General features: G+C 42.5%; 1 protein-coding gene across 1 annotated transcript in view; it reads left to right on the forward strand.

Moving 5' to 3' along the window:
- lmcd1 (LIM and cysteine-rich domains 1) overlaps positions 1-25,477 on the forward strand; it is an 84,063-nt gene that overhangs the window by 12,585 nt on the left and 46,001 nt on the right. The window contains exon 2 of the mRNA XM_057325848.1: positions 7,549-7,637. Coding sequence (XP_057181831.1) covers positions 7,549-7,637 — 89 coding nt within the window. The remainder of the gene's footprint in view (positions 1-7,548; positions 7,638-25,477) is intronic.

A 25,477-nucleotide genomic window follows, 5' to 3' on the forward strand; every position in this document is an offset into this window, starting at 1 on the left:
AACCTGAAGGGCAATATCAACACCTGTACACATACAGGATTTACACCACATGATTGCAACAATGCTTTCCTGGACCAGCAACAACAATATCAAGACATCTCCCTGCATACTGTAACTCACTGGCATTTTCAAGCACACACTGCCTCACCTCTATCTATTAATTCAGTTCTATCAGATTCTTCCATAATTCACAAACAAACACGCCGGATTCACAAAACTGTTATTAAGTGAGTAAAAGGGCAGACTTTGTCAATAATTATAGGCATTGTGCCTGTGCCCATAATGCCCATTGGATAATCCGGCCCTGATCATATAACAATGTCATAAAAAACGCTAACATCAGATGGAATAACAGAAACTGCATTTTATATGTCAGGTCTGCCTTTAAACAATATCCTACATGTTGGTTTCTCAAAAAATCTGGACAATAAATACCATTGTGTCCCAGCTGAGATGTGTCTGTATTCTTTCACCAGCCTCTCGGTATGATAGCCAGTGGTTTATTTTCAAACCCCCAGGAAGTTTACAGAAAGTGTTTATGCTTTATTTGTTTAAACTGCTTTATTTGCTACATTGCATAGTTTCCAAAATTGTTTATATTTGTATATATTTCTAGTGTATATTTCCTTTTTTTCACACTCAAAGTGAAAGTTGTTACAGTACAAATACATATGAATTGAAAATACTCTTCAGGGTTATATACCTCCAACAAGTGTAGCCAACTATTTGTAAGTTTGGAATAGGGCTACAGCTATCGATTCTTTTACTAATCGAGTATTCTACTGATTTTTCCATCGATTAATCGGGTATTCGGATAATAAGTACTTTTTCTTTATTAAAAAGCAATACTAAATATACAAGAGAAAATAAGACAGGTCTCTTAAAATGAGTAAAACAACTAATTTGTTTCCTTTTTAGAACAATTAGTTTTTATTGCTGAAATAGCATACATTAATATCTGTGAAAACTAAACCCATTTAGTACATTCCATTGCCATATTAAATTCAAAATGCAATATAATACAAATATACAGTATAAATAAGAAACATGAATAAAAATGGAACTAATAATTTCAAACAATAGCCTATGACTTTTATTTTGGAAGGTTGTCAGAAGACCCTTATTTTTTAGTATGTCTGTTTCTTCACTCAAACAATAACATGTTTGTGAAATAAACTCTTAGCGCAACTCTGGAGGTGAAGTTCATGTCCTCATTCAGCGCAGACGCAGACAAATTCATGAGCATCACGCGTGTAGCACGTTAAACTGTGCAGTTCATTCACTCAGACACGCAGAACAGACAGATGACATGTGTAAATAACAGGATTCGGTGTCCACTAGTCCGCATCTAGTTTGATGGACTCAATGCAGCCGGAAAACAAGTTTCACTCGTAAAATAGACTAAAACCAAGTCAAATATCAGTTCACCATTTCAATAAGCTATTAGGGCTGTGGCAGTTTTTTACCACCGCAGTGGTAATAGACAAATCGACCGCGATGGTGCGGTGGTTGAGAAATATATATTATTTATATAAATAATATTTATATTATTATATTTGCGTGTAGCAACCACATGACGAGTGGAAGAGAAATATAGACCTTATTTAAATACTTGAAATTGTTAAATAATTGAAATATGATATTTGAAATAAATGAGGATGAAGCATCCGTCAATGTTTAACGCGCAAATCCATCAGTGAAACGGCACGCTACAGCATATAAAACATTGAAATAAACATCAGTAAATAATGAAAACTTAAATGATATAAGAAAGCTAAATACTAAATAAAAAAGCTCTTGTTGCAGTAACTTCAGTCAGTGGCGTATTAACCCTTACAGTCCTTAACAATTCCATTTGAAACAAACTGTTTAAACCTACCTTGGCTTTCCTATTCAGATTGCCATAAAAACTTTACTTTTTCCGACTCGTTGATGTGAAACTTACTTGTTGACATTGTCCAGATTAAAATGTGTACAGCTGCACTAAATGCGCGTTCAGAAGATGTGCACAGGAGCGCAAATGAAGAGATGTCTCTCCGCAACCGCGGCAAAACCTGCGCGCGCTCCGACACTAAGCAAGCGGGTCATAGCCAGTTTTGATTTTACGTATCTGTTCATTTCACAACAAGATCCATTGCAGAAGCCGCAGAATAACCTGGGTTTTGCCGTGCAGGCTTGCGCTCGAACGCACCAACGGACACGTATGCCAATAATTTCTGTTAATTTAAAATCTTTTAAATAAAACCACCCACAACTGAAAGGCTACAACTAGCAATCGTTATCGCAACTCTCATATTTATTACACCTATATTTGTCAGAGTGACGTGCACTACCGCCGGTGGCAGTTCACCGTCATGGCACTTTACCACCGCGGTGGTGCGGTTGTTACGGCAACCGTCACAGCCCTATAAGCTATCAGTTATTTATCAGCATGAGAAACACGTGTGAGCGTGTGAACATACTAAAATGCGTGTGTCTCACGGTGAATGCATGAGACTGTAACATGAATAGAGTTTAGCGGGCTGTGCGTCAGTAATAACGGTCCGTGGGGAAACACAGTGCTCCGTGTGTACTGTAGTTAAATGGATTAAACGAGGCTTCGAGGCAGCAAAAATTGCCTCGATGATTTTTTGTATTCGAATAACTCGAGTTACTCGAGGAATCGTTTCAGCCCTAGTTTGGAAACAATATTTTGTCTTTATACTGTAATTTCACATTCACTATTTATCTAATAAATTTAAATGTTTCTTTACACATAAAAAATGATAGATGGATATGAATTTTAGGAAGGGTGTTCCTCACAAAAGGTTCATCTTACGGTAATGTTCTGTCCCTCACTTTACATGTTTATGACAGAAAGTGTAAAGACTACGGCTGTTAATTATATATTTGCATAACTTCAATTTGGAATAAAAATACAGATGATATATTTGTGTTGTAATTCACAATATGAACAGCTGTTCACTTTGACTTTAGCTTATAAGATAGGTTTAGAACGTGATGTCATCTGTTCTCAGTGGTGTAAAGTAACAAGTTACAAATACTCAAATTGCTGTAATTGAGTAGTTTTTTTCAAGAAATGTACTTTTTTAAGTAGTTTAAAAACAGTGTATTTTTACTTGTACATTTTTAGTGCTGTATCGGTACTTTACTGCTGTATCGGTACTTTACGGTGCTATTTTTCCTCACATTGTCGTTGCTACTTTATATGTTTAATCTTCATGTGATTGGCTAAGGAGAATAATCAGTCCCGTCACGTGACCCCGTCCACTCAAATCGCGCATAGAAAACTTGCGTCACACAGATTTCAAGACATCTGCCTCCAATTTAGTTTAATCATGAAGGAGGACGTGTGCGGCAGGCAGGGTGCATATCAAATGGCGGTTTTGCGCATTTGAAAGTAAGTAAGGTCAAGATGTGTTTTGTTAAAAGTAGGTATTTTCTATATAAATCTCCAAATTTGATTATTAATAATTAGTAATACCACCTAAAAAGTAAAGAGTAACTAGTACTCTGTGTAGTTTTTGAGAAGAGTAATTTTTACTTTTACTCAATTACTTTTTTTAACACCAGTACTTTTACTTGTAATTGAATACAATTTCAGCAATGTAACAGTACTTGTACTTAAGTACAAATTTCCAGTACTCTTTCCACCACTGTCTGTTCTGACATACAGTGTGAAAGCATTTGTAAATTTGGCAGTAAAAATACTTTGTTTTGGTCTTGGTTGAGCTTGCGTGTCAAAGAAGTTAAAGCATCTAAATGTGTGTTAAATGTATGGATTTTGTGTCAAAGCAACAAGAAATGTGTTAATTGTGTAGTGGTTCCCAAACTGGGGTACACGTACCCCCGGGGGTACGCCAGGTGATGGAGTGGGTATGTGAACAAAATGCTGAAATGCAATGTTTACTTAATTTTAATGCACCTGACATTCAACCAGTCATGTTTTTGTAACAAGCTAAATATAAAGACGTGCTCCCTCTAGTATACACACAGCAAAATAGTGGTCAGGTAGTGCCATAAAAGGTCAAATTCATGATATCCAATCAAAACATAGGTGTCCAATGAAGTGTCATGCGTAACCGCATGTTTTTACGTTACTGCATGTAATTCGACTGCACACGGCTTCGAACAAAGCAACAACTGCTTGTAAAATTAAAATGGATAAGCGGCTGCAAAGATTTAGGCCTGCAGCTACATAAAGAAAATCGACTCCCAGTAGCTCGTATGATCCACAGTCCTCTGACTTCACCCCGGGTCCCTCCAACAGCACTTCGGCTGCAGGTGTAAATACAGCCGCTCCTGTTGACACCGACACAGATAGCGATGCATCAGAGATTACAGCGTCAACTCAGGTTCAGCAGTTGCGCAGGTACTTTCCGGAGACAGACAATTCAAACACCTGGATTCGCCATCATTTCTCTGCCACCAGCACAGGGCATTTGCCTGTGTCTGAGCGAGAGAGTCATTGAAATCTCTAAGAGTGGTGCTTTGAGAATTGACTTCGCACAAAAATTACCGACAGACTTCTGGATAGCCTTGCATGCAGAGTATCCTGCATTAGCCGATCATGCTTTGAAAACATTACTGCCCTTCTCCACAACGTTCCTTTGCGAGAGTGGGTTTCAGCACTTGCCCACATAAAGAACAAATATCGACACAGACTCTGCATAGAGAATGATTTGAGACTCAGACATTCTCCGATACAACCAAACATCGATACATGCAAGTCATTTCAAGCACATCCATCTCATTAAGCAGTGAGTCATATATTTAAAATATATATGATTGGTTATATACTAATGCTGTGTTTGATATAAGATAATTATTTTAACAAGGTAAATGTATTTAAAATGCACATTAAAAAAACTTTGAGACCACAATTGTGGAAAAATTGTCATAGCAATTGTAAAAAAAAACTGTAAACTGCACTTGTCGTCTATGGGGCACTCCGTTACACTCCCGGAACGCGTTTGAGAATGGACCGATAACGGACTCGCTATCATAGGTCTGCCGGAATTTGGTACCCAAATGTTGACAGGTATGAATCAGTTGTGTCTGAAGGGTGGCTCGTTTGCTCGTCCTTTCCGCAAGCATCCTCACCCTCCACACCTTGTTTTTTATAGTAATGAGCTATTGATCTCTTCATTTTTATATGACCAAACTCTTAACTTTCATGTTTTGTCATCAGTGCGTCATGCGCGTGTATGTTACTTATAACACATGATGATATGAGTGCGTGATGATGCGATAATTTTATGTGTGTGACCAGATTCTCGCACATTCTCAAAAAAATATTTGCAGTCTGATGCCCTGAATGTCTAATGCTGTAAAGCATTGACTGACGAAATATGACATCCATAGATAATATAATCCAGCTGGGACATGGTCAATTGATCTAGTTAACCTGAAACTTTCATGATGCCTTTATTTCATGATGGAATATTGTTGAATGCACAGTCATCTCAATGTAATGTGTCATTTGCATTTTGAAATGGTAATACTTTGATGTTAAGTTGTGTCATTTTGAACTGGTGATTTTGGTTCAGTGAACAAATGATCTTCGGTTTATGTTAATTGTATCCAAGCATTTGGAAAAGGTGTTAAGAGTTTTAAAAAATGTGCATTTTGATCACAGGTTGTGAATTTCGTCTCTAGAGATTTGAAAAAGACATGAAGGTCTTGATATTATTGCAAAAATCTTTGTAAAAAAACTGTAAATTAACATTTAAAGTCATCTCAAATTTTTTTCACGGCTGTATGTCAAGTCATTCTGTGTAATTGTCTTGTCTGTGAGTCTCTCTACCCTTACAGAAGACCGGACCATACCAACATAGCCAGACAGGTATGGATCCCTTCCAGGAGTTGGTGTATTCACTCAAACGGCTTCTCGTCTCAGTACCAGCCACCACCTCCACACCACCTCCAAATCCTGTCACCGTAACTTCAGCTCCACCCTTTCCTTCCAGTCCCATGGTCAACCCAGCACCTTACTCTGGTTTGTCGGAGGCATGCAATGGATTCCTCCTCCAATGCTCACTCGCCCTCGAGATGCAGCCGCAGCGTTTCCCCACCGAGACAGCTAAAATAGCTTTTATGTTGTCTCTCCTAACAGGTCGAGCGCTCCAGTGGGCCGAGTCGCTATGACAGCAAAATGGACCAGCCATGCAATCTCTCAACGCTTTCGTCAACCATTTCAAGGAAGTCTTCGGTTGACCAGAAGGAGATGCGTCGGCTGGTGAATAACTATACCATCTCAAGCAAGGCAAAACCTCCATACAGGACTACTCTCTCCGGTTCCGTACTCTCGCCGCTGCTAGCGGGTGGAAAGAGCGCTCCCTGTTAACAGGTGTTGTGGTGGACACCTCGAGTACCTCCTAGACTGGGAAGGCTATGGACCAGTAGAAAGATCATGGGTCCCCCGCGATGACATCCTTGACCCCAGTCTACTCAGCGAATTCCATACCACTCATCCACAAGATCCAGCTCCTCGCGGCCGAGGTCGCACACGACGACGCCATCCTCTTCGGCCCTCAGGAGCGGGCCGTGGAGTGGTGGGTTCTGTCACGGACACACCAGGCTCCACCCCACGTCCTTGTTCACAATCACCCGATTCTGACCAGCACACCTGTTCCCAATCACTAATCACCAAACCCAGCACGATAAAAGCCACTCACCAGCAGTCAGTCTTCGTCTGGTCTCCCAAGTGGTAAAGGACATTAACCCTGTTGTTCTCAGTATCTCCCAGTGGAATATACTATCCCCAACGATCTAGTGAACTCCAGCTATCTCCTAGAACACTCCAAGCGATCTCTGTGTCATACTCCAGCGATCTCCGTGGATTCTACTATCTCCAAGAATACTCCAGTACTCTCCTGGTGAACCCCTACTCTGCTGTGTACTCCGCGTGGCTTTCAATCTACCGTTCATCCTCCCTTCTCCACGTTCACCACCCGTCCACCAACTCCGGCTAACACAAAGACTGTTATATCCTCCACCCATCTGTCCAGTTCAAGAACTTTCTCATATATACTGTATACTCACCTGTTGTTATTTTAATCATTTGTCAATAAATATACCTGTCTGGCTGATAACCCTTGTCTGTGAGTCTCTCTACCCTTACAGTAATAAAAGGGCAAAAATTTTAAACCAATGTACGTTAAAATACTTTCTCTTCACCAAATAGTGACTAGTAAATCATTCAACGACTGAATTTTCAAAAAAATCGAAACACTGTTTTGCACAATCAAAACGATGTCGAGTAACATTGACTCAACATTGCCAATGATTTAAAAGGAAGGGTTTGTTTACCTAACTAAAGGCATAGATGGGGAGTGTTTCGGAGAAAGAATTCATTTAGTGGATGATAATACTGGAAATATTTAGAACTTTACATTTTCAATGAAATTATGTAATGAGCTAAATTTCTAATATGGTTTTTGTTATTTAATGAATGTCTGTGTTTTATAAAACATCTCTGCAGTGAGTAAAGTCTCTGAATACTGATCTGTTTCCTCTTTTCTCTCCATCTCGTGGTTCATTTTCCAGATGTCAGTGGGGCTGCCACCAGCGGGAAGGGGTGCGGTGTGTCTGACATGTAAAGAGATCTGCTCTGGCTTCCAGCCACATTCCTGGAGGTAAAAGAAAATAAATAAAAAGCATATAAAGAGGTTTCTGTGTTTTTTAGATGTGTATTTATGTTTCATTTAGGGATTTAGCAGACACTTTTATTCAAAGCGACTCACAGAGAAAATTAGGAGTCAAGTCAAGTCAACTTTGTTTATATAGCGCTTTATACAATTTTCATTGTTACAGCTGTACATGAAACATATTGACTATAAGCAAAACATTAAAGTTATACAAGTAAAAACAAAAAAAGTGAACACACATACACACCCACATGCATAAAACACAACTCCACACGCACAGAGCCCAATATACACACGCAAGCACGCACACACACACACTCACACAAACAGCGTATCACAGAAGGACACGTTTAAGATAAATGAGAGAGAAATACAGGTCAAATATTATACGGACTGTAAATTCCTATATGTAATAATAAATTAATTTAAGCAGAATGTTATATCTTAAAGTTGTATTAATAAATACGAAAACTTTAAGTTCTAAAACTGAAACAATAAAGCGATTTGTCATTAATACAAGGCAATAATACAATACGTGCTTATACCAAGATACTAGTTTATGTGGAATGCCGTATTCGCTGTGAGTGTGTCTGTTGTGAATGCTTTTATGTGAATTTTTACTGACTGCCACAATCACAGGTCCACTAGACGGCACTCTCCACATCATCTGGACTATTAGTTCACACTATAATTCTGGTCCTTATGGGAAGACACCGGGGAGATCGAGAATACCATCGGGCCCGACCCCGGCCATTCCACACTGGGTGGTCAGTCTGGGACGCCTGCCCCGTCCCCAACGGCCCACTCGCTTAAGAGTTTTCTCTCTCTGGGTGTGTATCACAGCCGCTCTCACCCTCTACACGACGGTGTTCGGCAACTCGACATTGTTTCACGGCGAGACCCAATGTCGAGGATAATCAGTAGCCCTCAGCACTCTCAATCGACAGTGCGTTGTGCTACATCATCGCCAGGCAGGTAAGTCAACAAAGCCGATCTCCTCCCCGGGGGCTTCCCCACGGCAAGGAATCCGCACTGCCAGCCATCGAACCACCCCCTGGGAGGTCGATGAAGCAGATCGTACTCCTAGCCCCGGTCTCGGTCCCTGGGAGCCCAAAACCGTCACGGTGGCTACGGGATACAATCCATCTCGGCTACGCGCTACAACTTACCAGACGCCCGCTCGAGTTTGGTACATCCTCTTACCTCAGTCAGAGGCAAGGATGCTCCTGTGCTTCGGGCCAGGGTCACCACCCCTCTGGCAAGCGATCGTGCTCGTCCCTCTGGCCGAGATGTTCAACGGGTTCTGCAGCCCGTACTTCATCGTCCCCAAAGAAGGGAGTTGCTAGATCTGCGTACCCTGAACAGGCACCTACTCAAGCTGCCGTTCAGGATTCTCACGCAGAAGCGCATCCTGACGTCTACCAGACGTCAAGATTGGTTCATGGCAATCGACCTGAAGGACGCTTACTGTCATGTCTCGCTTTCGGGCGGGCGTATCAGTACAGAGTCCTCCCTTTCGGTCTGTCCCTGTCCCCAAGAGTCTTCACGAAGACCATGGAAGCTGCCTTCACTCCCCTCGGGGACAGAGATGTGCGGGTACTAACTATCTCGACGACTGGCTCATCTGGGCTCATCACTTCAGGCAGTCAGCGGTCCCCCTGAAACTTTCAGAGGCTCCTGGGTTCATGGCATCTTCGGTGGGGGTGGTCCCCCTCGGGTCGATGCAAATGCAACCGCTCCAACACTGGCTACAGAGACGGGTTCCCTGGAGAGCGTGGCACACCGGCAGCAGGCTTATGGTCATCACGCCTTTCTGCCGACGCACCCTGACCCCCTGGTCTTCAATGACCTTCTTGCGGACAGGGTCCCCCTAGAGCAGGGGCAAGGTGCGTCGTGGTGACGGCGGTTGCCTCCCTACAGGGTTGGGACAGGGTTGGTGTGCAACGGGCACGCAGTGTCGGGGCGGTGGACGGGCCCCCCCGCCTGCGTTGGCATTTCAACTGCCTAGAGTTGTTGGCTGTGCTACTTGCACTGAAGAGGTGGCAACCTCTCGTGCAGGGCAAGCACGTGCTGGTCCGGCAGGACAGCACAGCTGCCGTGGAGTTATTAATCGTCAGGGTGGCATTCGCTCATGGCAGCTAACACGACTCGCCCGACGCCTCCTCCTCTGGAGTCAGCAGGTGATCAGCTCCCTGCGAGCCACACACATCCCGGGCGACCTGAACCAGACAGCCGATGCGCTCTCTCATCAGTCGACGCCTCGCGGAGAGTGGCCACTCCATCCCCGCGCAGTCCAGCTCATATGGGAGCAGTTTGGCCAGGCGCAGGTGGACCTGTTGCCTCCCTGGACTCCTCCCATTTCCGCTTTGGTACTCCCTGACCTTGGGACCCCTCGGGACAGATACCCTAGCGCACAGCTGGCCGCAGGGTAAGCGGAAGTACGCCTTCCTCCCAGTAGCCTCATTGCACAGGTCTTGTGCAAGGCCAGGGAAGAGGAGTATCAAGTGGTACTAGTTACGCCCTATTGGCCTAACCGGACTTGGTTCTCCGAGCTAAGGCTCTTGACAACAACTTCCCCTTGGCCGCTCCCCCTGGCGAAGGACCTGCTTTCTCAGGGGAAGGGGCACGTTACGGCATCCCAGGCAGACCCCTGGAACCTCCATGTCTGGACAGGACGAGGAGATCCTGAGTGGCCCACCCCCTGCGCTGGTTGTGACATCACTCAGGCTAGGGCCTCGGCCACTAGGCAGCTATACGCCCATAAGTGGCGCCTCTTCTCATCCTGGTGCTCTTCTCGGTGAGAAAACCCGTGGAGTTGCTCGATCGGGAACAGGCTGTCCCTTCCTCAGGAGAGACTGGAGAGTAACCTCTCCCCCCTCCACACTGGGAGTGTATGTAGCCGCTACGGCCGCTCATCACGACCCAGTTGCTGGGAAGCCTCTGGGACAGCACGACCTGGTCATTAGGTTCCTAAGGGGCGCGAGAAGGCTACCGCCTTGTCCGCGCTCCGTAACCTCTTACGACCTAGGCGGCGGGCCTCAAGAGGCCCCCCCCTCGAGCCCCTCGGAGCTGCCGCTCTTTTTCACCTCACGATAAAGACGGCTCTCCTGATGGCGCTCACCTCCAAGAGGGTAGGGGACCTACAAGCACCTTCTGTGTCCACAGATTGCCTAGAACTCGGGCCCGGTGATTCTCACGTTATCCTGAGACCCCGGCCTGGCTACGTGCCCAAAGGTCCCACCACTCCCCCTAGAGACCAGGTGGTGAACCTGCAGGCGCTCCCCACCGGGGAGGAAGACCCAACGACTTCCGTGTTGTGTCCAGTACGTGCACTGCGCCTCTACTTGGACCGCACGCAGAGCTTCAGAAGCTCTGAGCAGCTCTTTGTCTGTTTTGGAGGTCAGCAGAAGGGGAGGACTGTCTCCAAACAGAGGCTGGCGCACTGGAATGTGGATTCCGACGCTACGGCTTACCGATCTCAAGATCGCCCCTGCCCGTTAGGAGGGTGGACACACTCCACTCGGGGTGTAGCCTCCTCATGGGCACTGGCTCAGGGCGCCTCTCTGGCAGACATCACCTTCACGAGGTTCTAATACCTACGCATGGAACCGGTGTCAACCCGCGTCCTGCAGGGCAACGTGTAAGACCGGCAGCCGGTAGGGCGTACGCCTGCAAAAGCCCTCCCCCCTTCCTTAGGTGGGTCAGCGGCTATTTCCACCTCCCTTTCCCTCCCTTCCCATCCATCACTAAGCACCTTCCTGGGGGCAGGCTGGGCAGAGCAGCACTGCCCCCTTAGGCCGGGGAACAGTTGAGCCATCTACATAGCTCTAACCAGACCTAGTGCTCCAGACGTGGCAACCCCCCTCCCCCATGGGCGGTTCTGTCTGATGTATCCTCATGAATGGTTCCCACCTCGGCAACCCATGACCTCCCTAGGTGGACTTCCACCTTGCGGTTAACTCCTTCAGTCCGCACATTTTCCCATGAGTTCTCCCCTGATGGTGAGACCATGTGGTGTCTCCACTAATTCCTCCCTACGGTAGGTAGTGGTTTCTGTAGCGTTTTTCCCCCAGGGGGGAATAATGCTTCCCCAGTGGCCCTTACGGTGCCGGGCGGCTTCTCGCTGTTAGAGAATTAAGGCTTCCACCCGTGACGGCCGGTGGCAGGGGCTTCCCACCTTTTCGAAAAAGCTCTGGGATCCCCTACCTCTCCACTGGACGGTTACAATTTCGCGCTAGCGCTCACGTCTGACTCGCCCAGGCCAGTCAGCGTTGATCCGCTAGAGAATGTGACGCGGCTCAGCACTGTGGCGTTTTCCATAGGAACCCCAATCTGTCGGTTCGACACAACGTCGAGAGAAAGGGAACGTCTTGGTTACGTATGTAACCTCAGTTCCCTGATGGAGAGAACGAGACGTTGTGTCCTTTATGCCACAACGCTGGCCGCCCGCCGCAGCGGTCGGGGGATGCTCTCAGGCTCCTCGGACCAAACGGTGAATGAATGAGCACGCCGGCTTCCCTTTATACCCGGACATCCGGGGAGGAGTCCGGCATGCAAATTTCATTTGCCAAATTTCATTGGCCTTTTCAAAATACTCAGAAGATGATAGGTTCTCAAGACGAACCCCAATCTGTCGGTTCGACACAACGTCTCGTTCCCTCCATCAGGGAACTGAGGTTACATATGTAACCAAGACGATCTAGCAGCGGACCCAACAGAGACCTAGCAGGTATTATCCACGATCTTCTGAACAATTTTTGAAGATAGCCGCAGTATTGAAACCTGTGTGGAGGAGTTCTTTATTATAGTAAATTTGTGCCATGTGATGATACCTTAATCAAGGAGTGTTTCTAGAGTGGTGTAGATGTCAGGGACACGAGAGATGGACCCAAGAGCAGATGGATGCTTGAAAAGTTTATTATCAAAAGCCCCAACTAATCAAAAACAAAAAGTTAATAGAATGGCAAGATACACTAGCAACGAGAGAGAAAACGAAGGAGAAGATAAAGGAAAGGAAATAATGAGGAAACAGGTGTGTGAGAGCAGCTGTGCGAGAGCGCACGTGGAAGTGACAGCTGGCCCAAAACAAAAGAAAGAAAAGGAACAAAGATCAAACTCGGGTCCTGACACTAGACCTAGACATCAGTTTGAATCTCCCCAGAGAAGATCCTAGCTGGACCCTGGAACAATTCATTGACTTTATTCTACTGTTCTTTGGCTCGCCCTTTACTGTATGGCAGGTCAAGGAGAACGTTTCCCTTAAACATTTTTGGGGGGGCAGTAGGCAGCAAGCTCCAGTGGCCATGGAGGTTGGTACACCAGAGCCTGTTCACAAGATGGCCACCTGTTCACAAGATGGCCGCCAGCCCAGAGACTGTTCACAAAAATGCCGCCAGCCCAGAGCCTGTTCACAAGTTTGCTGCCACGCCAGAGCCTCCAGCTGTCATGGACGCCACGCTAGAGGTCCGGTGGACACAATATTAGACCTAATATTCTTCGCTAATGTGCGGCTACGGATTACTCAACATATGTTTCGGGACTGCAATGTTGTGATTTTCACAGAAACTTGGCTCAATAACAATTCCAACCAGCGCAATTGAGCTAGAGGGGCGCAATATCTACAGAGCTGACAGAACGGCTGTGGACTCCGGTAAAAGCAGAGGTGGGGGAGTTTGCATCTATAGAAACAGATCTTGGTGTACCGAGGCTGTTATTACCAAATCCCACTGTTCTGTTAATATTGAATACCTATTCGTCAACTGCAGACCTTTTTACCTGCCACGTGAGTTTACCACTACTATATTAGCTGCTCTGTATGTACCCCTGGATGCTTATGCTAAGATAGCTATGAAATAGCTCTCTTCTGCTGTCAGCAAGCTACAAACAACACATCCAGATGGAGCCTTTATCAGTGCTGGTGACTTCAATCACACCTGAGGACATGAGGACATTACTCTCCAAATTTTACTAAAACGTTTCCTGCCCCACAAGAGGAGACAACACACTTGATGTTTACACTTGACAATGTTCACCCATGACTGCATACCTGAACATGTCTCCAATTCCATAATTAAGTTTGCAGGTGGTAAAACTTAATTATGGTGGTAAGCTTGATCAGTGATGACTATGAGACAGTCTACAGCAGGGGTGTCCAATGTCGGTCCTGGAGGGCCACTGTCCTGCAGAGTTTAGATCCAACTTGGCTCAACACACCTGTTTGGAAGTTTCTAGTCTGCTTTGTGAGACCTTTATTAGCTGTTCAGGTGTGATTTGACTAAACTTTGCAGGAAACCGGCCCTCCAGGACTGACTTTGGACACCCCTGGCCTACAGGAATGAGGTTCGGCACCTAGCCGTGTGGAGCACCAACAATAATCTTACACTTAACACAAAGAAGACAAAGGAGCTGATTATAGACCACCGGCGGAATATGAAGGGCATCACACACACTCCTATCTACATTGATGGGGCTGAAGTGGAGCGTGTGACCAGCTTCAAGTTTCTGGGGGCCCCACATCACTGAGGGTCTTTCCTGGAACCTCAACTCTGGTCAAAAAGGAACATCAAAGCATTTACCTTCTCAGGAAATATCTGCCACCTCACATTCTGCACCATTGGAACCATCTTAACAAACTGCAATCCAGTGTGGTATGGCAACTGCACTGTGGCAGCCCAAAAGACCCTTCAGCGGGTGGTAAAAACTGCCCAACACATCACTGGTGCCCAGCTACCCCCCATCAAAAACATTTACCACAAACACTGTCTACGGAGAGTGGAAGGCATAATTAAGGACATCTCCCACCCAAACTACGAACTGTTCACACTTCTCTTCGCTATAGGAGGCTGCGCTATTGTGCCAGCAGACTCAGGAACAGCTTCTTTCCTTCAGTTGTCAGCTTGAGGAACTCTAAACTCAGGCACTGAACTGTATATGTAAATTAGCACATTCTAAATACTTGTGTCTGTTTCTTTGCACATTCCTTACATACTTTACCTCTAACTGCTATTTGCACTGTTATGGTAACCGGCCATAATTGTATTATGTATCTTACACCATAATGTACCTATTTTATTTATACTTCCTCGGTTGTGACTTGCAGTGTACCTGTATTTGAGCTGGACTGCTTATACTCTCTCATTGCACCCTATTCTACTCCTAGTCATTGCTTTATGCTATCTTGTTTACATTTTTCACCTTATGTTGTACATATAGACTTCTGTGCTGTGCTGGTCCGGTCTGTTTATACTACCTCATTGTATCGTGTACCCACAAGTTTCACAAGCTGGTCTCTGCTCCTCAGTGTTGGGCAAGTTACTCTGGAAATGTAATTAAATTACTGATTACTGATTACTCCTTTTAAAAGTAATCAAGTTACTGGTCTGATTACTTTATTTCAAAAGTAAGTAGTTACACTACTTGTTACATTACAACCCCCCACCCCTGAAAAACACAAAATAACCTCTTTAGCCTTCTCAAGACTAAACTTTATTGGGAAGTGCATACTCTACTCTATCTTGTATTTAATTATTTTAATACATTCTTTCTGCATATTCCATACTAAAGCCTGTCATAAATAATAATAATAATAATTAAACTCTGTGACATTTTAACTTAAAACATTTTTTCATATGTTAACTAGTATTTCTAAACCTGCATACTCCATAATGTAAGTCTCTCCTTAGTTTCTTATAACTTGTCTATCTTAACTAGTGCTTCTGCATATTTTTATGATGATTTCTTCGTCATTTAACAAATATAACAGCATTAGAGTAGCAAAAACTAGTCTGACAAAACATAACATGTTGCTAATAGCAGCCTGGCACTCGACAGTAGAAGTTGATTCATTGCTCTCAGTGCCCGGTGACGTTACTTTCTCCAGAAGTTTAACCGTGCTGTACTGCCATTTCAGGTTATTTTTCGTGGGAGAGAGGGTTTTGCTTACCTCCACATCACCGACAACGCACAACAATGTTCTTGATTTTGACAGAAATAAACTCAAAATAATTATTGTATTTCCAGCAACAGAACGCATACGTTTCTCTCTCCATGCGGAGTTTGTTTTCGCTGGTAGTACCAAAGATTGTCTTGTGATAGGGAGATGTATGGGTCTGTAATACTTACAATTAGAGCATAAAGGCTAACATCGATCACGAGAGGCACCTCAGCCAATGATGTCGCGGGTGCGACAGGCAGGCATCCAGACTTTGAAAACGCTATTTCGCTTTTTAGGAATTATAACACGTTAAATTACTCCGTTACCCAAAAAGTAATTTAACTACAGTAACGCGTTACTGCCCAACACTGCTGCTCCTTACCTCATAACTGCACTTCATAAATATGTTATGCTCATATTGTTATTTGCACTTCTGGTTAGATGCTAACTGCATTTCGTTGTCTATAAACTTGTACTTACATTTACATTCATGCATTTAGCAGACACTTTTATACAAAGCGACTTACATTGCATTATACTATACAGTACATTTGTTTCTGAGTATGTGCAATCCCTGGGATCGAGCCCATGACCTTGGCGTTTCTAGCGCCATGCTCTAACCACTGAGCTACAGGAAAGCATTTTACACTCAACTCAACTTTATTTATATAGCGCTTTTTACAATTTTCATTGTTACAAAGCAGCTGTACATAAGACATATTGACTATAAGCAAAACAATTAAAGTTGTACCTGCAAAAACAAGAAAAAGTTGAAAACACAGAAGACAGACATACCCACATACAAAACACTCCACACACACAATATGCACACGTACTAACACACATAGACATAAACACACACACACACGGACGCGCAGACACTCGGATGCACAGGCACGCTCAGTGAGAGCACACATTTAAGATAAAGGAGAGAGAAGCACAGGTCAAATATAACAGACTATAAATTCCTATATGCAATATTAATTAAGTAAAACTTTAAAATTCTAAAGCAGCCCCCCCGGCCAAGCAAATAGTGCAAAAAACGGTATGCAAACGGTGGCGAGGAACCCAAAACTCTAATCGAGAAAAAAAACTCAGGAGAACCCAGGCCCAACCAGGGGATTCCAGTTCCCCTCTGGCAAAAGCTGCTGCCTCTGCACAAGCTCCAGCGAGCTTGCACAACAAGGCTAAATAAAATAAATGAATTTACTTATAAGGTAAATTATAGTTTAAGATTATCATTAATAATCTAATAGCATTTGAAAATTTGTGGTGAAGACATGTCAGGTGACCGCGTCCTTCTTTATCCAGCTCTATCATCTCAGCTCTTGTCAGGTCGCCGCTTCCCATTCTCCGCTCTACCATCAGGTCAGGCCATGAACTGCATCCTGCTCGCTGTGGTAACCTTGGAACAATGAGACAAGACTGGCTGAGAGTAGAGTACTGTTCTGTACTCTTTGATGCAACAAGTACATCAGTTGTGTTTTTGGTTCCGGTTGATCTAACTAATGCAGCCTAAACCCTCTGAAGATTTATATTATGGAAGAGTAGTGTATGCAAGATTAAAAAGATGCGTCTTTAGTCTAGATTTAAACTGACAGAGTGTGTCTGCCTCCCGGACAGTGCAGGGAAGACTATTCCAAAGTTTAGGCGCTAGATAGGAAAAGGATCTACCACCTGCACTTGATTTTGAAATTCTAGGTATTACCAACTGACAGGACGCCTGAGAGCGTAATGCACGTGAAGGACTGTAATACAAAAGGAGTTCATTCAAGTACTGAGGAGCTAAACCATGTAAGGCTTTATAGGTAATAAGCAAGATTTTAAAGTTAACGCGATGCTTTATAGGTAACCAGTGCAAGGTTGACAGAACCGGGCTAATATGTTCATACTTTTTTGTACGTGTAAGAACTCGAGCTGCCGCGTTTTGGACCAATTGGAGTTTTTGTAATAAGCCTGCAGGGCAACCACCTAACAGTGCATTACAGTAGTCTAGTCTTGATGTCATGAATGCATGAATTAACTTCTCTGCATCTGACATTGACAGCATATGACGTAGTTTAGATATATTCTTAAGATGGAAAAACGCAATTTTACAGGTGTTGACGACGTGGCTCACAAATAACAGAATACTATCGAATAGAACGCCAAGATTCTTTGCTGACGAGGGTTTTATGGAACATCCGTCAATAGTTAAACAGTATTCTTGGTTGTTACTTATAGCAGTTTTCGGTCCAATAAGTAACACTTCTGTTTTGTCCGAGTTCAGTAATAAAAAGTTGTTACTCATCCAGTTTTTTATATCGACTATGCATTCCATTATTCGATGGAACTGCTGTGTTTCATGAGGCTTCAGGAAATATAAAGTTGAGTATCATCAGCATAACAGTGAACGCTAACTCCGTGTCGCTTTATTATATCTCCTAGAGGTAGCATGTATAAAAGAGCAGAGGCCCTAAGACTGAGCCCTGTGGTACACTGTACTGGACTTGCGATTTGCATGACATCTCATTGTTTATTGCTACAAATTGAAAACGGTCGGATAAATAAGATTTAAACCATTTCAAAGCTATTCCTTTAATGCCGACGTAATTTTCGAGTCTACAGTATGTAGGAGTGTGCTGTGGTCAATGGCATCGAATGCAGCACTAAGGTCTAGCAGCACCAATAAAGAGATACAACCTCGGTCAGACGCCAATAGCAGATCATTTGTAACTCTGATCAAAGCAGTCTCTGTACTGTGACATGCTCTAAATCCAGACTGGAATTCTTCATTGATGTCATTCCTTTGGAGGAAGGAGCATAATTGAGTTGAAACTACTTTTTTTTTATATGAAAGGTAGATTTGATATAGGCCTGTAGTTCCCTAGTTCTCTAGGGTCGAGTTGGTTTTTTTTGACAAGGGGCCTTATAACAGCCACTTTATATGCTTTAGGCACATGTCCTAATGTCAGAGATGAGTTATTAACACAAAGAATAGGATCTACTGTATAATTTCTGGGACCATCTCTTTCAGATTTGTAGGTATAGGGTCTAGCATGCATGTTGTTGATTTATATGATCTAATAATATTAGACAGCTCATCTTGATCTACGGTATAAAATAATTGCATTATCTCCTTAAGGGCACTGTAGTTAGTTTGTTCAGCGGGTTTCACTTCTGATTGCATTGTTATAATTTTCTCTAACATCTTGGATTTTATATGTGAAGTAGTTCATAAATTCATCACTGCTATGCTGATATACAGGATCAGAAGTCACTGAGGATTTATTTTTTGTTAATTTAGCCACTGTGTTAAATAAAAACCTAGGGTTGTGCTGGTTTTCTTCTATTAGTGATGAAAAGTAGGCGGATCTAGAAGTTTTTAGGGCTTTCCTGTATTTTCGAATACTATCCTTCCATGCTGTACGAAATACCTCTAATTTAGTTTTCTTAAAGTTGCGCTCCATTTTTCGGGCCGCTTTCTTTAGAGCCTGAGTGTGTTCATTATACCACGGTGTGGGACTGCCATTTTTAATCTTCTTTAAAACTAGAGGAGCAACTGTGTCTAGCGTTTCCGAGAAGGTGTAATTAAAATTGTCAGTGGTAATGTCAAGATCTTCAACGTTATTTCTCATTCTAGCGATTTGAGACAATTCGGGCAGATTATCGAGAAGCGCATCTTTGGTAGTTGAAGTTATTGTTCTACCATATTTGTAACAATGAGTTTTATTTGCAGCCGTAGGCCAGTGAAACAAACATAATACCAGATAATGATCCGAAATGTCTTCACTCTGCTGAAGGATTTTAACATTGTCCACATTTATACCGTAAGTATGATTACGAAGGTGAGTGGGTCCTGACACATGTTGACTAACGCCCATGGAGTTAAGAGTGTCTTTGAAAGCCATTCCTAAGGCATCTGTAACGTTATCTACATGGATGTTAAAGTCACCAACGACAAGGAGTCTATCTGCGGCCAGTACTAGTTCTGATAAGAACCCACCAAATTCTTTAATAAAATCTGTGTGGTGCCCTGGAGGCCTATATACAATAGCTAGAATAAATTTTAAAAGTGTTTCATCCTTAGTATTAGGTGTTGAAACATGAACAACCATGACTTCAAAAGAATTATATTTAGAGTTCGACTTCTGGGAAATGCTAAAAGAGTTATTGTAAAGTGCTGCGACACCTCCCTCTCTGCCTTTTAGAGGCTCATGTTTATAATAATAATCTTGGGGGACAGATTCATTTAAAGTAATATAATCATCTGGTTTTAGCCATGTTTCTGTCAAACAGAGCATGTCTATTTTATGACCTATTATCATATCGTTAACAAAAAGTGCTTTAGAGAGAGAGATCTAATATTTAGCAATCCGAGTCGTAACAGTTGATTATCTGTATTTTGTTCATGTTTAGTTTGTTTAACGTTTATTAAATTACTTTTAGGAGGTTTACGCATTATTTTATGTTTGCTAATCCGGGGGATAGACACAGTCTCTATTTTGTGATGTTTGGGAGAACGGATTATTACATGTTGTACATTTTGTGTATTCTGCGACGTGAGACGGCAAGCAGACAGTTGGTTAAGCCATTCTGTCTGCTCCCTGACCTGGGCCCCAGCGAGTCAAGCTTTAGCATTAGCATTTTCACATTAGCACAAGACTTTTTGCCATTTTTCTAGACCGGATGGAAGCCCCAGCCCAGGAGGGATGGAGACCATCTCGTTTCAACAGGTCAGGTCTGCCCTCAAAACTCTTCCAGTTATATATAAAAACTATATCATTCTGCAGGCACCACTCAGACAACAAGCCATTTAGTGATGATAATCTGCTATAAATCTCATCACCACGATAAGCAGTGAGGGGGCCAGAGAATATTACAGTGTCTGACATCATGCTTGCGAGCTCACACACCTCTTTAATGTTATCTTTTGTGATCTCTGATTGACGGAGTAGAACATCATTTGTGCCGACGTGAATAACAATCTTACTGAATTTACGATTAGCCTTAGCCAGCACATTTAAATTTGACTTGATGTCAGGCACTCTGGCTCCCAGTAAACGTTGGACTATGGTGGCTGGTGCCTCTATGTTAACGTTCCGAACAATAGAATCAACTATAACTAGGGCACTTTCAGCAGGTTTCTCAGTCGGTGCGTCACTGAGCGGGGCAAACCTGTTCGAGACTGTAATCGGAACGGTTGAGTGATGTTTTGCCTTGCGACTATGCCATATCACAGTCATGAAGTTTCCCAGATGCGGGGGATTTTCAACCGGAACCGAGCTGTGTGCACTAATGTTGCTCACATCCAAAGTGTTTTCTATCGTCGTTAAACTCTTACTATCCTCAGATAAAGATTGGATACGAGACTCTAATTCTAAGATCTTCTCTGTCAGCCTAACTATTTCCCTGCATTTATCGCATATAAAACGTTCGCAGCTGACAGAGAAGGCTAAGCTAAACATATGACATGAGGTGCAAGTAACAATAATAGGAATAGAAGTCATAACTCACCGGATTTGAAGTGCAATTCCAACTTACGAAGGTTGCTTGATGAATCGTAGTATACTCGCTTAAAAAGAGAAACAGTTAGCACACAAGACAAACCAGAGGCAAGATGATATTCCACAGTGTAAACAGAAAGCAAGCTAACACGCCATTGCTATGCTAACGGCATTAAGTTAACTATCACTTTTGGTTTAGAATCCCCAAGTAAATAACAAGAACAGGGTTATTGAGATATCAGGATAAGTTAGGAACGACAATAATAATTAACGATAATAAAATACACTAATATTAGAGCGAAGTGTAAGTGCACTGATACAAACAAGCCGCCGGCAGCGATGCAGGAAACAGGAAAAACCTTCCACATGACTCTGTACATGACAATAAAGTTGAATCTAATCAAATCTCTGAACCTGCCTAAATCAAGATGACTTGTATACTCGCCAATACGGGCATTATAACGCGTGTATCTGAATGCTTATGCATAATAAATTGCAAAAATAACTCAATCTGACACTTGTTGCGAGCAGTTTGAGAGGCGGCTGTGTCCCTTGTGCGCGTGCATTGCCTGAGTGCACTGACAGAAGATTGTCTTTTGAGAGCACGCAAGTACTTTATGCTTTGAAATGGCTTGTATTTGTGAATTGACCTGGCTTAAAATGATGTGCCTATTCCGTCAATTTATGCGAGAGCACTGAAGTAGATCAAGCTAGCAATGCTTTCAGTGCGAGAGTGCAATCCTTTCAGTGTCTTCAGCCTTCCGCACTGATTGGACAGACTCGTGACTTCCAGCAAATCAGATGGGTGGTGGATGGGCATTGGTTGAGGCCAGAGAGTGGCGTGTTCCAACAGAGGAGGCTGCATTAGATCCAAATAGCGTGTTTCAAAATGAAATGACTTAATCAGCAAATCGGCTTTGAAAATGACCGTTGTCGATTATCATAAAAATGCTTAATATCAATGTCGATAATCGGCCTGGGCGATAATCGGTCGACCCCTAATAAAAACTCACATTGCATTCGAACAGGAGAGCCCACACTGCATTTAGGTGGGTGAGGGAGGAGGGTTGGTTTATGTTGCATTCAGTGCTCGCAAAATTTCAAAATCCCTGGTAGCCGTTCGAGCAGGCACTCTTCGGATTTTGGTGCCTGAGATGAATGTAACTAGCCCAAATAAAAAGACTGGAAAACTGAATAGGGGTTTAAACATCAATCAAAAACATTTTCAAAACACAAATATCATAAAATTGTCAAATTACAACCTATCAAATTACAATTACAACAAATATTCATTTGGCTCTAACTAAACTGAATTTCCATTATTGAATTTATCTATTTTAACAAATTGGTCCATGAATACATTTGAATTGCCTGTCCCAAACGTTTGAAGAAAAGAAGAGAAGTTGGATGCAGCTGGTAGAAGAAAAATAAAAACACATAGGGCCCTATAAATTCTGTTTTATTTATTTATTTATTTGTTTGTTTTTATTATTTCTAGAGGTGCACCGATTGACCGGCAAGAGATTGGAATCGGCCGGTTTTTCGTATGATCGGCCCGACCGGTGACCGGCCGGTCAGTCTCACATCTCACCGATTCCAAGCCGATCTTCTGTTTCCCGTGATGCGGGCAAGAACGTCACAGCCGTCAGTACACTCAAAGCCGAAAGTAAACATGTAAACGTGCGCGCGCACAGCCTGTCTTTCACGGCTCGTTTATACTCGCATGTGGGTCCACCGGACCGCGAGTCTCTGCTGACTGATGCGCATCTCTCATATCCGCTGACTGCATGCGCATCATGTACTGTACAGACAAAAAGGTGCACTGTAGTTCATCTCTCGCTGCTCCATCTACATGGGGTATGTATGCCACCAGTGATGCTATTAGCATCATGCTAAACTCTGACACATGCTAAACTCATGTTGAAGTCGTTCACTCTGTGTAAAACAAACGTAAATTCCATTCAACCTGATTGCTTGTCTTACGGTAAAACTGTGGTCAGTTCACCTAGGTTAAATGACATTCAACACGACTTCTACTTGTTTTTAAAAATCCAAAATATAAAAAAATGAATAAATCAACCAATATATGTGATAAATATCTGATTGAGTTCTTTACTAACACAAAATACTGCAAATACATATACATCTTTAGAGTAGAATTCACTCATAAGATTTTTTAAATTTTTTATTGAAGTTGCAGCAAAAATCAACCCACTTCTTTTAATCCTACAGACACAAGATAAAGACAATTTATTTTACATTTCAGAAAAAATGAAATAAAGCAATGTTACTTTCATAAACGGAAACAGACGAGAATAAAGTTGAAGTATTTTATTGTTATCTTAGACTTTTGTGAGATGAGTACAAAAATGAAAAAGGTAAATTAAGTGACATGTTTAGTTATATTTTATTATTTATACTTCTTTTCAGTCACAGAGTTATTCAATTTAAGAGTTGTTTGGGAAAGAGAAGATTCTGTAATTTAATGCAGCTTGGAGAACTGCATTTAGGGAAATTTGGGGAAATTGTAATGTTCAATCATTTATTCAATGAAAATAAAAAAAATGTGTATTGAAAAGTTAATATGGTTTTATATGGAGTATACTGTCAATTATAGCTTGTGGATAGAAAATCGGAATCGGCAGGTTTCACTTGTAATAAAATCGGAAATCGGAATCGGCAAAGAAAATTGCAATCGGTGCATCTCTAATTATTTCTGAATTCTGTGTTGTCCGTTTTTTACGACACACTAGTAATATATTTGTTCACATGAAAAATACAATAGGATCCAAGATACTGTGATGTTTTTAAACCTTACTATAGTGCGTAATGAAGTTTAATATTTATTTTCTACAGTTTATAGGGCAGAATACTATATAGGTTATATATTATAGTACGGCACAATGCTATAGTATAATTACTGTAATATATTACAAACTACAACAATTGCCATAGTAAAGTTAACCAGACTTTTATTTTGATGGATCATCGCAAAGAAATTTGAGTTTCAGTGTAGTTCTGTGATCCAATCCAAGTCTTGCACATACAGAAACACACTTGCCAAGTAAACGGTAGCATCCAGCTTAACTTCACTGTGGACAAATCCGTGTGATTATAACCTTTTATGAAATGTAATGTAAATTTATTTACATAGTACATTTAAAAACAACCATGGTTGACCAAAGTGCTAACAATGTTTGAATAAACACACAAACAAACATGGTAAAAGAAATAAAAAGAGGAAGTTAACAATGTCTGAGCTCAATTCGAGATGAAAGCCAAGGAGTACAGGTGTGTCTTAAAGATCACATATTAATCTTGAGTGCCTATACAGTAGTATTGGTTAAGTCATATTTTCGAAGAGTATTTTGTTTGATCAAATTTATAAAAGAGAGATACAGCTCTACGATTATTTCCGGAAAAACACGAGCTGCTAGAGGTGGTACTAGTGGGGAAAGTGGGATGGAACTACAGCACGAATAATCAACACATTATCACATTAATCCCTTTGTGTTTTGTACATTATGCACGTACACACCTATTGCCTACAAAACACAGACGTATGACTTAGTTTGACTTACCGTGTGCAGTTCATGTCTGGCATCTTTTAGCACTGGGACCGCGCCATCTATCAGTTTCAAACGATCTCCAAATCCAGCGTTATATCCACAGTTTATACAGTATAACATCCATCACTGAATGCCGTGAATAAACAGACCCACCTAAACTTCACTATCACAAGAGTAACGAGCTGCATCTTGACGCAGTGCAGATAATCTTGATGGTAAGCGGGTCTCGCTCGTCGATCGGATTGTGAGCGGGCTCTTTCGCCTTGCCGTGCTTTTCCGGGAGAATGGCCAATAAAAGGAATAGGAACTTGCTTCAGAAGGTTTTTTTCAGAATTATAAAAAACTTTCTGGGATCCAGAATTATAAAAAACTTTCCGAAACAAGTTCCTATTCCTTTCGTAGAAATACTACGTCATACGTCTAACTCGTTTTTTAACAAGTTGACCATGTTAAACATGAGAAGCCAGCACGTTTAACAGTGTAAAGAAGTCAGAGTGACATAGCATGATACCCAATCTTTAAGCAATGACTTAAAAATGTCAGCAGTCAAGCAGTTCTTATGTGAACAGGTAGACTATTTCATAGACTAGTTGCAGCAACTGAAAAGGCCCGATCTGGGGGCGTGGCCTTACACGGAGTCAGCGTGGGGAAAATCATACAGTCTATGGGCAAAACAAACGATCCTTTCCCCTTGACTAGAAATGCATAGCCTTAACCCTGTATGGCCTACGTAAAACCACTTTTTCTGTTCAACAGAGCAAGATACATAGAAAAACCTAGCCGTATTGGGAGACTATGATTTAAATGTCTTAACATTAAATGAATACATTGCACAGTTTC

Source organism: Triplophysa rosa, linkage group LG25, assembly GCF_024868665.1.
Source record: "Triplophysa rosa linkage group LG25, Trosa_1v2, whole genome shotgun sequence".
Classification (NCBI taxonomy): domain Eukaryota; kingdom Metazoa; phylum Chordata; class Actinopteri; order Cypriniformes; family Nemacheilidae; genus Triplophysa; species Triplophysa rosa.